This window comes from Sus scrofa, chromosome 1, assembly GCF_054392235.1.
Source record: "Sus scrofa isolate SSC_HxYL_T2T_F1_AM1 chromosome 1, Sscrofa_HxYL_maternal_Yorkshire_Landrace_v2.0, whole genome shotgun sequence".
Classification (NCBI taxonomy): Eukaryota; Metazoa; Chordata; class Mammalia; order Artiodactyla; family Suidae; genus Sus; species Sus scrofa.
The window spans coordinates 64180355-64196759 of NC_139383.1; the positions used below are offsets into that span (position 1 = coordinate 64180355).

General features: G+C 41.3%; 1 protein-coding gene and 1 long non-coding RNA gene across 4 annotated transcripts in view; both read right to left on the reverse strand.

The window, feature by feature from the left end:
• The window catches only part of NDUFAF4 (NADH:ubiquinone oxidoreductase complex assembly factor 4), a 57060-nt gene extending 56155 nt beyond the window's left edge, over nt 1–905 (reverse strand). For all 3 annotated transcript variants that reach the window (XR_014806206.1, XR_014806205.1, XM_001925477.6), the window contains exons 1-2: nt 682–905; nt 54–157 (exon numbers count right to left, since the gene is read on the reverse strand). Coding sequence is in view for 1 of the 3 variants with exons in the window: in XM_001925477.6 (XP_001925512.1) it covers nt 54–157; nt 682–817 (240 nt within the window). In the remaining 2 variants the exon portion in view is untranslated. The remainder of the gene's footprint in view (nt 1–53; nt 158–681) is intronic.
• A 216-nt stretch (nt 906–1121) lies between these two features.
• LOC110260384 (uncharacterized) lies at nt 1122–15413 on the reverse strand. The gene is made up of 6 exons (XR_014806302.1): nt 14369–15413; nt 11367–11465; nt 10948–11213; nt 7369–7472; nt 6353–6517; nt 1122–1240 (listed from the first exon to the last, which is right to left on the reverse strand). It is a non-coding gene; the product is annotated as an uncharacterized LOC110260384 (long non-coding RNA).
• Nucleotides 15414–16405: the final 992 nt, after the last annotated feature.

Consider the following 16405-nt stretch of genomic DNA (forward strand, 5'->3'; position numbering starts at 1 on the left):
TGGAGCCCCAAAGAGTTAAATTATAAACTTAACTTTATTAAAACACACATTACCTGCACAGAAGACACGGGATCTGTGGAATCAACATACACATCTTTTAGTAGTGACAACAGTTTGTCATCTTTTCTAGCAATTTCTCCCTTAATTTCTGGATGGCCTAAGAGGGGGAAAAAAAATCACAATATTAATGCCAAAGAAAGTTTTATCTAAGATCCTAAACACTTAGCACAAGACAGTCACCTTTAATTTTGCTTAATTAGCAATCATTCGGACAGTACGGAACATGTTTTAAAGATAAATCAAAGTGCTAGGTCGAGCTCGGTGTCCATCGTTCTGTGAAGACATCTAGAGAAAAGTTCCCTTGCACACAATCCCTTCTGATTTTGATTCCTTGTATCGAGACAGTAAGTATTAAAGACAAAAGCTGGCGAGAACGGGGTCAGCGGCGGGGACAAGTCAAAACCTCTAGGACACGAAGAAGGTGGAGCCGCGGACTCCTTCACGAGCGCAAGGAGCCTGTCTCAATGTCACCGGCCTGGCGGCTCCACTTTTCCGCGCTCGGCTGACCCGAGTGACTGCGAATAAAGCAGGCTCCCCAGGCCGCTGGACCGAGGTCCGGCTGCGTTCAGCCGGCACAGGGAGCCCCCGAGCCGCAGCCCGACGCGCCCATGCACCACTTACTGTTTATCTGCTCTCGCAGGAGGGTCTTGGTGGAGGGGTGCCTGGGAGCAGGGGAAGGTTTCAACTTGCTGATTTCCCGTTCCGCCCGGTTCTCTAGGTTGAAATTCCGGACTGCACGAGTCACTGCAGCCCCCATTTCTTCACAACATAATGCCCTTAAGTTCAAAACACACGTGGTTGAACACCGGCGCCGGCGACCTCCGGGACGGACCGAGCATGCGCACGTCGGGGGGGGGGGGAGTCCGCTCGGTCTTGCGCCGGAAAACCGGAGCTAAATGCGCGCGGTTCGCCCCCTCGCGGTCGGGAGGGCACAGACCGCGTCTCCACCCAGAGTAAAACAAAGAGAGCGCCTCTCTACGGGGTGGGGGATGTGCTCCAATCTGCGGCTGCCTCCCGCGAGATGGGGCGGGACTTCAGGCTCCGACCACCTTGGCGCTCACCTTTGGAACCTGGCGCAGTCGGGCGGGAAGTTTTAAAACAATTTCTTGCTGGGCGTGACGCCAGAGTTTCCGTTTAATTCCGCCTGAATGAGGACAGGCATTGGTCCATGCTTCCTCTGCTAATCGAAAGTTGCAGGCTGAGAATCAATCTGAGGTAATTGACTTTGAAGTCCTGTCACTGGTCAGTACAGCCAGAGAGGACTCCATTAAAAATGAACTCATTGCGCCAAGAAGGTTCTGAAATGGTCCTTTACTACTTTTGTGAAAGGAAAATGATGAAAGTTTATTTTCGATGAATATTTTTTCTGTTACTCTTTTATTTAAATACCCCCTCATATTCTTGTCCCCTTGCCCAATGCGTTTGAGTCTGAGCCCTGTTTGCTTTTACAGTAATCTTTTTTGCATTCACGTCATCATAATTCTCTTGACCTAATTATATCGATTTCCGTTTAGCTGCCCCTTCCTTTTGTGTATTTTTTATGTCACTTTGTGTTATGTCTCCATACTATTAAATGCTGGGTCACCGCGTCATTCCTTAGTCTATATCTCATTGTGCCTTCCTCATTTTTTTTTAAGCCAGGGAGACCCTGTATCTTAAAGGAACAGCCAATAGAAAAGGAAAAACGAGTCCTGTTTACATATTTTCTTTTCCTCGCTTTCTCATTCCCTCTCTCCCTCTTCTGCCTCCTGTTTTTCAAATGGACTACTGTGTTGCTGCTTTTACTTAAGATTCTTTAGAAATATTGTCATTAATCCATAATCAAAGTACCCACTAGGAAGTAGCAGAGTTTCCAAAGTTACGGTATTTTTCACAAACTCTGGCTGCAAGGTCTGTTTCTAGTGTTCTCAGCTCTTTTTAGTGAAATGAAGTATAAAAGCAATGAAATAATTGATGTAAAGATAATTGAATCAAAGTAATTTTTTGGAAAGAATCTCAAAGAAGGGGGCAGTTTTATTTAAAGAAAACATATAACTATTACACATGATAATCATAGCAAAAGTTCTATAAGGACCATAGCTCTCGCCATTGATTATCATGAAATGTTTTTACTGGAATTGGTATTTAGAATTTATAGAAGCCAAAACCAATGTTCTCTGGTAGAGTTAGTTGGGAAGTTATCCTGAAGGTGGCAGGCTGCTCCAAGATTTCCATCTTTGAGACATCTTTGAGCCTGTAACTTAAGGCTTTATAGACCAGGTATTCATATTTTTGTGGCTGCCAAGAAATTTTCATCTGCCTCATGTATCCATGCGTTTTACAATTATGGTGGCAATTACATTCACTATTAAAATATTTTCAAAGTGAAAAATTCACTTTCATGGAAATTCCGTATTTCTGGCAGCATGAAAAAGTACTGTTAGGCAGAAGTTACAGCAAGTGTAGGGGGCTGTGGGAAGTATCATGTGAAAGAATTCTTTGAATTCCCACATTTGGGTAGCGTTTGGATTCAGCATCTAAGAAGCGTCTAACTTGGGCCAGTTGCTTTGCCTAGTCCTGGCCAGGTGCTACTCAAGTCTTCAAAGGGCAGACCAGAAGGCAGAGGTGCTTCACCAGAAATGCACCATTGACTGTCACTCCTTGGGAATCATCCCTGGAAATAAAATCTATCTCATAAATGCATAATTCCAGCTCTTCTTGTCAAACATGCAAATTATCAGGAAATCTGAACTCGGAACTTTCCCTAGGCTTATGTTAGGGATAAAGTGAGGTCCCCAAGGAAAGAGTATCTAGGATGCTACTCAGAATTAAGCATCTCTCTGAGTTCCTGTTGTGCCTGAGTGGGTTAAGAACCTGGTATAGTACCTGTGAGGATGCGGGTTCGATCCCTGGCCTCACTCAGTAGGTAAAGGCATTGCTGCAAGCTGCAGTGTAGGTCTCAGATACAGCTTGGATCTGGCATTGCTTTGGCTGTGGCATGGGCCAGCAGCTGCAGCTCCAATTCAACCCCTAGCCTGGGAACTTTCATATGCTGCTAGTGTGGCCATTAAAAAAAAAAAAAAAGAATTAAGCATCTCTCTGGGTGGAGTGTTATGATGGGTATATACTGCTGAATATCTTAAGGTACCAGTGAAATAACCCAGGATCTTGCCAAGAAATACAATGTAAATTCTATAAGTATAGGTATTATTGTCTGTTTTGTTCACTGCTGTATTCATCACATTGAACAGTGCCTGGTACACAGCAGGTAGGTACTAAACAAATGTTAGGTGAATATTAAATGAACCACAAGCTGAGTAGGACTGATGAGTCCAGGCCCTAGACAGGCTCTCTGCCTGAACACCAGCCCCTCTGCCAGAAGTGAGTCCTTGTGAAATTCACTCTAGTTGAGCCCCCTTCATCTTAATCTTAGATGATAGTATTTATCTAATGAGTTTCACACACTTTAAACTTTTAAAGCATCTAATATAGTGCCTAACTCAGAATATCATGTTCAGTATTTGCATTGCTTTCCATTTTCCAGAGGAACAGAGAGAAGTTTGAAAAAGGACCAGCTATTCTGATGCCCCAGTCTACAGGTGAGTGAAAAGGACAAAATAACTAAATATCTGAAAGTAAAGTAAGATTCAGGTTCTTCAAGAATTTAATTTAAAGGAGTTCCTGCTATGGCGCAGAAGGTTAAAAATCTGACTGCAGCAGCTCAGGTCACTGCAGAGGCACGGGCTCAATCCCTGGCCCAGGAACTTTCATATGCCACCGGTGTGGCTGTGAAGATTTTCTCAATTAAATAAAAGAAAAAGAGGGAGTTCCTGTTGTGGCTCAGTGGTTAACAAATCTGACGAGGAACCATGAGGTTGACGGTTTGATCCCTGGCCCCGCTCGGTGGGTCAAGGATCCAGCGTTGCCGTGAGCTGTGGTGTAGGCCACAGACGCGGCTCAGATCCTGAGTTGCTGTGGCTGTGGTGTAGGCCGATGGCTACAGCTCTGATTAGACCCCTAGCCTGGGAACCTCCATATGCTGTGGGTGCGGCCCTAGAAAAGACAAAAAGAAAAAGAAAAAGAATTTAAAGACATTCTCTTGTGGTTCAGTGAGTTAAGGATCCAGTGTTGTCACTGCTGTGGCTCAAGTCACAGCTGTAGCATGGGTTTGATCCCTGGCCCAGGAACTTCCACATGCTGAGGGCACAACCCAAAATAAATACATTAAAAAAATAAAAAAGAATTTTAAAAGTAAGTATTCTAAATTTGATTTTTATTCACTGATTAGCATGCTCTGCACATGTGGTGGTGTTGCTGGGCTCCTTAGGGTTAGAATTAGGTGGAATCATTAGCTCAGAGGCACAAAATACCACCTGCCTTTGCCTGCTGTTGGCAGCAGAGAGAGTCCCTTACCAGTCCCTCTGTGCTTACCCCCCACACCACATTCTCAATCTTCCTTCCATCCTGAATCTTTCTTTTTCTGCCTAGACTTTTACCTTTGTGCACTCCTTCCTTTGAACATAATTCACAGGTATTCTGTGTTCTCTAAAGGATTGCAGTCAGTAAACCCGGGTGACAAGTAACTCGAGACGCCCAAGATGGTCCCCAGTGGTTTCCTTGACCAAATCCCAACCACTACTGGGCAGCACAGCAGATTCACAGAGGAATGATTCCTACTGGCAGGGGTGTCCAGGTTTAAACAGAGAACTTCTCCAGATCCCGAATTCTGGCTCCAGGGTCCAAGGAATTTGTGAGGCCAGCTGTGATCATTTCCCAGGTTCCCAAGCCTTACCATTTCCATAGTGATGCAGTCTTGTATATTTGTGAAACTTAGAATATTTTGGAATAAAAGCAAAACTAGGAATTCCTTGGTAGCACAGTGGGTTGGGAATCCGGTTATCACTGCTTGGCACAGATTAGATCCTTGGTCTGGGAACTTCCATGTGCCACGGGCACAGCCAAAAAAAACAAACAAACAAACAAAAAAAACAGACAAACAAACAAAAAACCCAAACCAAAACCTGGAACAGATTAGGCTTGGGCAGATCTAGTACTTATATTGAGAAAGCCTGACTTTCAGAGATTATAATTATCAACTAGCAAGAATACCTAGATGGCTACTCTGTGACTGCTGCAGTCATGGCTTTTGTCATTTTGTTAGTTTCCTATTGCTACTAACAAATTACCACAAGATAGTTCCTTAAGACAGAACAGATTACAATCTTAATGGTTCTGGAGGTCAAAAGTTGGAAAGTTGGAAATGGGTTTTCAGAGGCTAAAATCAAGGGGTCAGGAGTTCCTGTTGTGGCACAGCGGAAATGAATCCAACTAGGAGCCATGAGGTTGCAGGTTCGATACCTGGCCTCACTCAGCGGGTTAAGGATCTGGCATTGCCATGAGCTGTGGTGTAGGTCACAGACATGGCTTGATCTGACAATTTGCTGTGGCTGTGGTGTAGGCCAGCAGCTATAGCTTCAATTCGACACCTAGCCTGGGAACCTCTCTATGCCATGGCTGTGGCCCTAAAAAAGCAAAAAAATAAAATAAAATAAAATAAAATAAAATAAAATAAAATAAAATAAAATAAAGGGGTCAGCAGAGTTGTCTTCATCCTGGAGGCTCTAAAAGAGAATCTCTTTCCTTGCCATTTTTGGCTTCTAGACTCTTCAGCATCTGGCAGTCAGCAAATGCATCGTTTCATTGTCATCTCCTTCCTTCTCTGGCTGTGACCCTCCTGCCTCCCTTTTCCCTTATAACACCCTTGTGACTACATTGGACCTAACATAGGTGATCCAGGATAATCTCCCATCTCAGAATCCTTAATTTCAACATGTCTGCAAAGTACCTTTTGCAGGTTCTGGGGATTAATAGATGGATATCTTGGAGGACCATGTTCTGCCCAGCACAGTCATCATCTTCAGAGTATCTCTATGATCAAATTAGTAAAATTCAAAAATAGAACAATGGAGAGAATGTCTAGTATCCCTTCAGCCCCATGGTGTCTGTATTCCAATGAAAGAACTTAATTGATGAAAGAATAAAACCAACTTTCTTGGGCAATAGCATTCTTTCTCTCAGAGTTTGCCTAAGAGCTGTCATAACTCACTAGTAAATTTGCCACTACTTTGCCAATTCTGTTACACAGAACAATTCTTCTTGCGTCCCAAGCTAACACTTTCTCTGGAGCACCTGTATCTAAGAAGGTTCAGTGAGCAAAAATATGTGTCTCCCTTGGCAGCACGATTAGTTATTATGGTATTTTAGAGAGACCAAAAGTCTACTACCTTTCTCTCCTTCCCACTCCATTACTTACCTCTCAGCGTAGAATTTCACAATCACCCTCTCATTCCTTTCTTTGCATTAAGGTTTTCCTCCCCTGTTGTATCCACTTTTAAAAGGCAGGTGCTTTGGGAGAAGGCAGGCCATTTGTGGAAGAATTCATCCTTTCTCTGGACTTGGAATGGAAGGAGATAGCTATCTGTAAAAGAGGAGAGAGAGAGAGGCTACTGCAAAAAAATGGGAGGTGAGAGAGAAGGAAAGGAACAAAAGAATAATCAAAGGCAGAAAGGGGGCGTGTAGAACCTTTCATGGGGCTGAGGAAGCTTTGGACCCAGTCCTCTCCCAACAGCTTTTCCTCCTGGTCTCTCCTTGTACAAACTCTTTATAAATGAACAACATTGAAAGAAATAATTATCAAAAACCTGTGGGATGCAGGGGTTCCCTGGTGGTGCAACAGGTTAAGGATCCAGGTTGTCACTGCTGTGGCTTGGGTTACAGCTGTGGCATTGATTTGATCCCTTGTCGTGGGTGTGGCCAAAAAAAATAACTCATTTTTAAAAAACTGTGGGATGCAGCCAAAGCAGTACTGAAAGATAATGTGTGTGTGTTTCTATTAAATACATTTGTCAGAACACTAGAAAGATCAAAGGTAAATGAATTTGAATTAAGCATCCAAATCAAAAGCACAAGAAAAAAATATACATAAATCCAAAAAAAATGTTAAAGGAGTAAAGATAAAACAGAAATTAATTACATAGTAAAAACTAGATAGTTCTTTGAAAATATCTAAGTAAAAATAAAGGCATAGATAAAAATCCTTAGGAATTGGAAGAGAATGATCACAAGTATAGAAAATTATTTTTAATGAGAGAAAATGATATATACCACTTTATACAGAGCCTTAATATATAATCTCCTCTCTTTGAGTGACTTGCTTATAGCCAATGGAATGTGGCAACTGTGAATAAAATCACGCAGAACAGGGCAGAATAGAATAGTGTAGGGCATATAGAACAGAATAGACTATAGATATGTCACTCTCGTAATTACCTTACAGTATTTAAAACTCATAATCTTCGGCGTCAGGAGTGAGAGATTCTTCTGTTAGGTTTGAAGAAGCAGGCTGCCAAGTTGTTAGAGCATCTGTAGATAGCCTGTAAAGAGGCCACATGGCCTTTAGGAGATGAGAGCAACCCCCAGGTAACAGCCAAAAAGAAACAGGCACCTCAGGCCCACAACCACAATGAACTGAATTGCAGCGACAACTACATGAGCCTGAAAGAGGACCCAAGCTCCAGGAATTAACACAGCCCAGTCAATACCGTATTTCAATGGATTCACAAAATATAATTGGTTAAAATCAGTACCTACTAGTAATAATATACTTAGCCAAGAATAAAAGGAAACTCCCTCTGCTTGATAAAGAATACATATCAAAAAATGGTAGCAAATACCACTGGAGTTCCTGCTGTGGTGCAGTGGGTTAAGAATCCAACTGCAGCAGCTTGGGTCACTGCAGAGGCATGGGTTTGTTCCCCTGCCCTGGCACAGTGGGTTAAAGGATCCGGAGTTGCCACAGCTGTGGTGCAAGTTGCATCTGTAACTCATATTCAATCCCTGGCCCATATGCTGTGGGTGGAGCGATAAAAATAAAAAACTAAGAAAACAAACAAACAGGAGTTCCTGTCATGGCTCAGCAGTTAGCTAAGCATCCACAAGGACTCGGATTAGATCCCTGGCCTTGCTCAGTGGGTTAAGGATCCCTCGTTGCCATGAACTGTGGTGTAGGTTACAGCCACTGCATTGCTGTGGCTCTGGCGGAGGCCGGTGGCTACTTTTCCAATTGGACCCCTAGCCTGGGAACCACCATATGCCGCAGGTGTGGCCCTAAAAGACAAAAAGACCAAAAATAAACAAAAATACCATATGGAATGGTGAAATGTTAGAAGCCAGCCCAATAAAGTCAGTGCCTTCCACCACTTGCTGAAGGTCCTAGCTGATAAAGAACAAGGAAAGCAAGTGAGAACTATTTGTTCTTTTGAACAATCGGTACCTCTGTCTTCCTAGAAATTTCAAGAAATCATTCAAAGAACTGTTAGAGCCCATGAAAGAACTCATAAGCTAGCTATCGAGCTAGAAAATATAATGGCAAAAATCTCATGGATGGTGGCCACAAAAACCATTATGCATCTTCAAAAAATGTGCAAAACCTAAATTAGGTAAACCCTCAAATTTATGAAAAAACAAAAAAGAACAAGTGGTAGACATATAAATTTCCTTGATGCAGTCTCAGGAGTGTAATAATGTTATTCCACAAATTAATCCATAAATTTGATTCACTTTCAGTCAGAATTGTGAAGTGAAACTTGGCAACTGGTATGAAAGATCACCTGACAGAGAAAATGTGAAAAAACAGCCAATAATTTTTTTTTCACAAATGTAGCATACAGTCTATACTGTTTTGTATCTTTTTCTTTTTTTCTTTTTCTTTTGAAATTAATTTATACCCCCTTCACCCATTTCTCACTTTCCCCACCCTGTCCTCTGGCAATCACAATTTGGTTCTCTGTATCTATTAACTTGCTCTTTTTCTTTTATTAATTCCACGAATAAGAGAGGTTGTATGGTATTTGTCTTTCTCCTACTTATTTCAACTTAGCATAATTCCCTTGAGGTCCATCCATGTTATCTTAAGTGACAAGATTTCACTATTTTTATGGCTGAATAATATTCCATTGTGTGTATCTTAACCATAATTTCTGTACCCATTTATCCATCCTCGGGCACTTAGGTTGTTTCCATATGTTGGTTATTGTAAATAATGCTGCAGTGAACATGAGGGTGCATATATCTTTTCAAGATAGTGTTTTCATTTCCTTTGGATATATACCCAAACATGGGGTTGCTGATTCATATGGTAGCTCCACTTTTAATTTTTTGAGGAACTGCTATACTATTTTCCATGATGTTTGTACCAATTTACATTAACAACGCCAGTCCACAAGTGTTCTCTCTTCTCCACATCCTTTCCAGAATTTGTTATTTCTTGTTTTTTTGATAATAACCATTCTAACAGGTGTGAGGTGGTGTCTCATTGTGGTTTTGATTTGCATTTCCCTGATGATTAATGATGTTGACCATCTTTTCATGTTCCTGTCTGCTAGCTGTATGATTCTTTGGAAAAATGTCAATTCGGATCCTCTGCCCATTTATTTGTTTATTTATTTTTTATGGCTGCACCCTTAGCATTTGAAAGTTCCCAGGCCAGGGATTGAAACTGTGACACCACAGTGATCTGAGTACTGTAGTGATAGCACTGGATCCCTAACCCACTGCACCACAGGAAAACTCCCCTCTGCCCGTTTTTTTTTTTTTTGGCTGTTGTGTTGTATGGGTCCTTTATGTGTTTTTGATAGTAGCTCATCACACGTGTGATTTGCAAACATTTTCTCCCATTAAGTAGGTTGCCTTTTCATTTTGTTTATGGTTTCCTTTTCTGTGCAGAAGCTTCTTAGTATGATGTAGTCCACTTATTTATTTTTTCTTTTATTGTTTTTGCATTAGGTTTCAGATCCAAAAAATAGTCACCAAGACCTATATCAATGAGCTTGCCTCCTATGTTTTCTTCTAGGAGTTTTATGGTTTCAGATCTTATGTTCCAGTATTTAATCCATTTTGAGTTAATTTCCATAGATGGTGTAAGATTGTGGTTGAATTTGATTCTTTTACATTGTTTTACATGTCCAGTTTTCCAAATATCATTTATTGAAGACATTGTCCTTTCCCCATTATATATTTTTGGCTTCCTTGTCACAAATTAGTTCACTGTGTATGTATGGGTTTATTTCTAGGTCCTGTATTCTGTTCCGTTGATCTATGTGCTATACTGTTTTTATTACTATAATTTGTAAAATAGTTTGAAATCAGGGAGCGTGACGCCTTTAGTTTTGTTCTTTCTCAAGATTTGTTGGAGACCACTGAACAGCTGAACTCTGCAGAAGGCAAATATCTGTGGATGCAGAGTTCTAAAGTTCAGGGTCTCCTTCAAAGACAAAATAGGGGACTTATGCATTAACCATGTTATTCTATAAATGACTACACTATATTCTAAGGGTATACCCCTTTGATATCACAAAGAAGATAACCTTAGTCATTGCCTATGCCTGATCTTGCCCACTAATCTTGTAACCTTCTTAACCCCACTAACACTAATCTTGTCACCTGCCTTAATAAAAGTCATGTGGGGTAAAGCCTAGGCACCTTTGTTCTGCAGAACAAGAGTGCCTCCTGGTCCCCCACTTTCTAAATGTAAAGGAGTCTTGTGTATTTTATTAAACTGCGCCTTCCCTCTTTCAGGATCTCTGCAGTGCTGCAGTGCTGGAGGCGGCAAAGATTGTTTTGAAATCAATCAATTTTTGAAAAACAGCAATGAGGGAGGACATAATCTATAAGATCAGAATACAATTTAAAAATTACATTCTGCTATTGATATAGGAATAGATAAATCAGTAAATATAATAGTGATCAGACAGATTGAATACTGGGTGACATTAAAATCACCCTATGATGTAAGCATCTAACTCCCCACTCCCCAAATAGATAGCCAGATTTCCAACATCGTTGACTTACCAGTCCACCATTTCCTCCTCCTCCCTTTTCCCATGTGTCTCTTGCTTCCTTGTTTCCTTTTTTCTCTCTAGTTTTCCTTGCATCGCATAGCTTTAATAACATATCTACCCCTCCAGATCCTCACTGTTTTGCTTTTTTATAGATGTAGGGAACATTTAGTCATGGCTAGGTTTTGGTTTGATTCCAATGAAGTAATTTTGTTTTGTCCACGGCAATTTAATCAGCACAGTGATTCTCCATCCTGGCCCCAGCCTCAGAGGATATCCCTGACAATTTGGCAAGGAAAAGAAAAGTGAAAAGTCATAAAGAACAAGCAAATACAAGAACCAATTTTCACTTCCAACATTATGAAAACAGGGAATATGAAAGAGAATTCCAGAAGGACTTTAGAAAAGCAAATTACAACTAGAGCAGGTTACCTTATCTAGTGAGCCCAGCCCAGTGACTGCAGAGTTTGGGTCCGTATTTGTTTCGCCATTGTCTTTCTTCCTGATTATAACTATCTCCTTGAGTCTTTCCTTAACAGCAACAGAAAAGCATAATGACTACAAACAAGCTTGGCATTAGACAGTCTTGCATTTGAATCTTGGCTCTCTTCCTGACTGCATGATTTTGGGGTGTCTCTGAAATTTTCTGGCGCTCAGTTTCCTCATCTATAAAATGGGAATAACAATACTGCTTCACCAGGTAAGATGGCTGTGAAATATAATCCATGTGAAAGCACAGATCGTGGCATGCAGCAAACACTCGAAGCCTGTTAGCTCTTCTTTTATATAACAAAAATAGTAATAAAATATGAAGCATCTAAGTTGTAATAGCTTAGGTTTGGTTAGTATTTTATAGTTTAGAAATTAGTGTTTGTAGATACATTATTTCATTATTTCAGATACATTATTACATTATTTCAGATATGTTTTGGCAACACTCTCTAGAGCTGTATCCATATTAGTCATTTCAGAGGATGCATTTATTTGCCTGTTTTTAGAGTGGCAGGAATAGAAAGTACATGAAGTGCACTTACTCATGTCCATGGACCTTTGGGAGCAGTTTCTTAGTGTTGGTCATGGACGTTGCAGGCACAACTCTGTCTCTTTATCTCAACAGGCTCCCCTTTTGCCACCTTCTGTCCCCCAGCTTTAGTGTACACACCCCCTCCTTCTGAATCTTATTTTTGTGGATGTGACACTGCTGGCAGGAAGGCAGGTGTGGGAGGCAGAATTCTATGCCCCTACTGACCTTAAACAGAAAACCCAGACAAGCCTGCTTGGATTTCTGACCTACAGAGTCATGAGATAATAACCATATGATATTGTTTTAAGCCTCTACATTGTGGTGACTAGTTATATAGCAATAGAAAATGAATAGAGCAAGTAATGTGAGAGTAAGGTTGGGGATGGGGTGGATGGTGGGGCATCCAGGCAATCATAAGCCTGAGGAAGATGTGCCCCCTACCCCTGAATGTACGAACCTAGAAGGGCTCAAGGACTGCATCCTGCCCCCATATTTCACTCCCATATCAAGTGCCTGACAACATACCAAGGCACTATATGAAGGACTAGGGGTAAAGTCAAGGTTAGATCCTTGTAACCACCGGTGACAGTATTGTAATGCAGTGTTATCACATGAGAATAGTGACAGAAAGAACATACTAGGAACCAAAAACATGAGAGGCTAAGTAGGAGTAAGCATACATAAAGCTCACAAAGATTTTGCCAGTAAAAGGGGAAAATCACACTCATACTTTATATGTGTTGATGATTTTGTTTAATTCATAAATGAGAGAACCAGCAAGATTTACAACAGGTTCAAAGAGTCAAAACACATGCCATCAGGATTTTTTTTTTTTTTTAAGGAGTAGAATGTTAAGAAGAAAGAGACAGGGCAGGGAGAAGCTATTGTTGAGGTCATCACAGATCAGCTGGTGGAAGTCTTTAGCTGATGGAATCAAGTTTGGTCTTTATTTTCTATGTGTGCAGGTCTCTTGAATGGAAGTTAAGCGAGTCATAGACCTGTTTTAAAAAGATGATTGACGTCTACATAAAGGATTGTTTTGAAGAGAAAGAGAGACCAGGTAAGATGCTATTTTTATTGTCCGTGTGGGAGGTAAGCTTTTTTTGTCCAGTTTTCTTAGGATAGCTATACAATAAGAGATCTTTGGAGGGACACTGTTAATGTATATCTTCCACTTCAGCTGGATGAATGGATAGTGGGATCTGGGATTCAGAGGCTGGAACATGAAATGTAGTCAGCTATTTTCATATTCTTCTGCCATTCTTGGTGTGGTTAGTCTTTTTTTAGAGTTTATGATTGAGGACAAGCTCAGAATGTACCTGTGTTATCTCGGTGACTTGCAGGTCACAGCCCATGGCCACAGGCACAATAATACTTATACTGCCAGAGAAAGCTAAAAATATCAGTTCTGTCTGTAGCTGTCAGCACTGTGATCTAGTAAACTAGTATATGAGATTTCTGTCAAAAAAAATTCGTGTACCTAGGTTTATTTTGTTAAGGAGTTTGAATATGTTTACTATAAGAAATTTTAAATGTTTATGCAACTAAGAGGTCATATGATTTAGTAATGTAGCTTTATTATAAAACTAGTGGTAGCCCTTTTAAAAATAACTTTTGGGAGTTCCATAATGGCATAGATGAAACAAATCCAAATAGCATCCATGAGGATACAGGTTCAATCTCTGGCCTTGCTCAGTGGTCGGAAATCCAGAATTGCTGTGACCTGTGGTGTAGGTCGCAGATGCAAACTCAGATCCCATGTTGCTGTGGCTGTGGCGTAGGCTGGCAACTGTAGCTCCAATTCGACCCCTAGCCTGGGAACTTCCATATGCCACAGGTGCGGCCCTAAAAAAGCAAAAAACAAACAAACAAAAAAACTTTTAATTGTGAAATTTCAAGCACAATTAAATGTACAGAGTTTAGTATAGTGGATTACCGTGTATCAATCACCCAGAATTAATCATTTTCAATTCATGGCCAACCTGATTTTTTTTTTCTTTTTTTTTTTTTGTATACCCTCCCATTTTCCTACCTCCCCTGGTTATTTTGAGGCAAACTCTATTCATCATATCATTCTAAGGGTGTCTCACCAAAGACTGCTCTTTTAAAACAACCAAAAAAAAATAGCAATCTTTTTTTTAAAAGCTATGAATGAAAAAGAACTACAGACTTTTTAATGGGTTTACATTTGTTAAGTTAGATATGAATTGCACTGAACTTGAGCAGTAAAGTCATAGTATGGCTATTAAACACTTCATGAACAAAAAGGTCTTGAAATCATCACCCTCTCTGCATACCTCCCTGCCCACAGGCTTCTCTTTCACTGTTTTCCTCCCTCTAAAAGGCTGGAGGGTTGGCTGTTCATCAGAAGAGTGACTCTGTAATCTCAAAATGCCAAAACTGAACTCACCTGGTGCCAAGACCAGCTCAGCAGGTGAGGGCTGAAGAACGGGTGCTGTGAAACTTAAGGAAAAAGTTAACATAAAACAAGACACAGAGACATTTATCTTAATTAAAGGTGGGAACTGGGGGACTCAAGATCTCAGGGACCAAAAGCCCCACCTCAAGAAACCACACTGCTTTTACTGTGCTCTTTAGGATTACGCCAAGTGAGGAGGGGGCTATAGGTGCAGGATACAGTGGGGTTTTTTTTTATTATTATTTTAAAAGTCACATAGCTGGTAGATGGTTAAGCTTTTACTCTGACCTTTAGGCATTTAACAATCATTAGCATTGAGGAAACTTGGTGTCAGCTATCTATGCATAGCATCTAGAGAATCACCACTCCGTGCCTATCTGCACAGGTCCGTCATGCCTAGACCAACGCGTTATGTCCTCATTCAGCTGACCACATGAATAATTTATGTCTGTAGGTCTTAGTTCTTTTTTTTTTTTTTTTTGTCTTTTTGCCTTTTCTGGGGCCACTTCCCACGGCATATGGAGGTTCCCAGGCTAGGGGTCCAATCGGAGCTGTAGCCACCGGCCTATGCCAGAGCCACAGCAACGCGGGATGCGAGCCGTGTCTGCAATCTACACCACAGCTCACGGCAACGCCGGATCCTCAACCCACTGAGCAAGGGCAGGGACCGAACCCGCAACCTCATGGTTCCTAGTCGGATTCGTTAACCACTGAGCCACGACAGGAACTCCTAGGTCTTTGTTCTTAAGCTTAAGTTATTTACCAGCACTGTGACTGTTTTTCAGGCAGGAAGATGGGGTAAAGTAAAGCAGGACAAGATGGAGTTTTCGGCATAGAAAATAGAAGCAAAGAGGCTAAGAAAATATTGTAGAAGCATGTCTCTTGACAACCTGGCTCATTTCTATAGCAGTTCCTGCTACAACGCCATTTTTTTTTCAACTGGTTCATTGATCCAGATGAACAAGTGAAGTCTGGTTCATGTGAATAACAACATCCCACCCCTGCTCCCTGGCCAGCTCCTTAACTTTACCCACCACATCAGGGTTCTGGTTGGTGCCCATGATGTACAACTAACAGCTCTACTTTGCATGTGAGTGACTAACCAAGCTGCTGCAGTGACAGTGCTGTATCCTGACTCCACTGCACCACCTGGGTACTCTTAATTTTTCATCTTTTAACTCAGAATCTGGTGGAACAGACAGAGGTTTCCTATACTCAGGAAGAGTAGATCTTGCAGCAAAATTCCTAAACTTAACAGATCAACTAAGATCTAGAGGTGTGGCAGCTGAAGAAGGGTCCCAGAGACATTTAGGTCCTAATCCCTGTGGAAGTACCGTGCCTGGAGAAAGAGACTTTGCAGGTGTGATTAATTTAAGGTCTTGAGGAGATTATCCTCCTGAACACTAAATGCAGTTACAAGTTTCTGCAAAAAGAGGAAAACAGAGGAAGATTTGACACAGAAGAAGGTGATGTGATCAGTGAAGCAAGATGCTATTTTGCTGGCTTTAAAGACAGGAAAAGGCCATAAGTCAAGGAAACAGACTTTTCCCTAGAGATTCCAAAGGGAACACAGCCCATAAGACACCTTGATTTCAGCCCAGTTAAACTGACTCCAGACTTGTGAACTCCAGAACTGTAAGAGCAGAGATGTGTATGGTTTTCAGCCACCGGACGTCCTTGGTTCAGCTGCTATAGGAGGATAACACAAGCAGTCATCCCTGTCCTGCCTTAGGAAACAAGGCCAGGCTGAGTTTAGCTGCACTAGCTCCCATGTCTTTTAACGTCTATTTTAATGAAAATGATATCCACACCACTGTGTGTCTCTCTCTTTCTCTCTCTCTCTCTCTCTCCTTTTTTTTTTTTTTTTTTTTTTTTTTTTTTTTTTTTTTGTCTCTTTAGGGCTACACCCACAGCATAGGGAAGTTCCCAGGATAGGGGTCAAATAGAAACTACAGCTGCTGGCCTACACCATAGCCACAGTAATGCAGGATCTGAGCCATGTCTGTGACCTACACCACAGCTCATGGC